Source organism: Apaloderma vittatum, unplaced genomic scaffold, assembly GCF_000703405.1.
Source record: "Apaloderma vittatum isolate BGI_N311 unplaced genomic scaffold, ASM70340v1 scaffold26222, whole genome shotgun sequence".
Lineage (NCBI taxonomy): Eukaryota > Metazoa > Chordata > Aves > Trogoniformes > Trogonidae > Apaloderma > Apaloderma vittatum.
Window position 1 is genome coordinate 5,414 of NW_009705645.1, and position 671 is coordinate 6,084.

The window sequence follows — 671 nt, forward strand, 5'->3', positions numbered from 1 at the left end:
GTCAAACCTGGCGAAGATGAAGGGGAAGGCAGGCAGCGCCGTCGCCTCGGCAAAGACCTGGATGATGGGGATGTCCGACACCTGGGGAAGGGCACAAGTGTCCTTGGCAGGGAGCTGGGGGGCTAAATCCCCCAAAGAACCTCCGTACTCTTGGGTAACTGGGTGATGCTCCTATGACGGAGTGGAGCCACATGTGGGCATCTCCCTGCTGAGCAGCTCCAGGTCTGCAAATTCAGGGCACGTACTCACCATGACAATGTCCTGGCTGAGGAAGCCTTTGACACTCCCTGTCCCGTAGCGGATACCGAAGCCCGTGCCGTTGGCTATGTACGTCCGTGACTTGGAGGAGTCGTAGCGGCTGTGGGAAACTGAGGAGAGGGAGAAGGTTCATCAAAGAAAGCAAGGAAATCAGTGACACCAGCACCGGCTGAGAGTCTGTGTTCCCTCAGCCTCTGTGGGAGGATGAATCCACCCTGCCCCAGTGCCAGAGGTCTGGACAGCAGCAGACAGACCCCCCTGTGCAAAGGTAAGCCCACCCCAGCCCTCTTCGAGCAGCCCTCGAGAGGGAAGGACTTGCCCCCGTACTCACCGCAGGCGCTGTAGAGGGGAGAGCACTTGTAGGATGGCACCCACAGGTTGGCCGAGCCCGTGTCGAAGACCACCTTGAAGGT

General features: G+C 59.5%; 1 protein-coding gene across 1 annotated transcript in view; it reads right to left on the reverse strand.

Moving 5' to 3' along the window:
• LOC104270977 (renin-like) overlaps positions 1 to 668 on the reverse strand; it is a gene marked incomplete at its 5' end in the record, with an annotated part of 3,583 nt that extends 2,915 nt beyond the window's left edge. The window contains 3 exons of the mRNA XM_009865511.1: positions 1 to 81; positions 250 to 368; positions 590 to 668. The exon at positions 1 to 81 is cut by the window's left edge and continues 4 nt beyond it. Of these exons, the coding sequence (XP_009863813.1) occupies positions 1 to 81; positions 250 to 368; positions 590 to 668 (279 nt within the window). The remainder of the gene's footprint in view (positions 82 to 249; positions 369 to 589) is intronic.
• Positions 669 to 671: the final 3 nt, after the last annotated feature.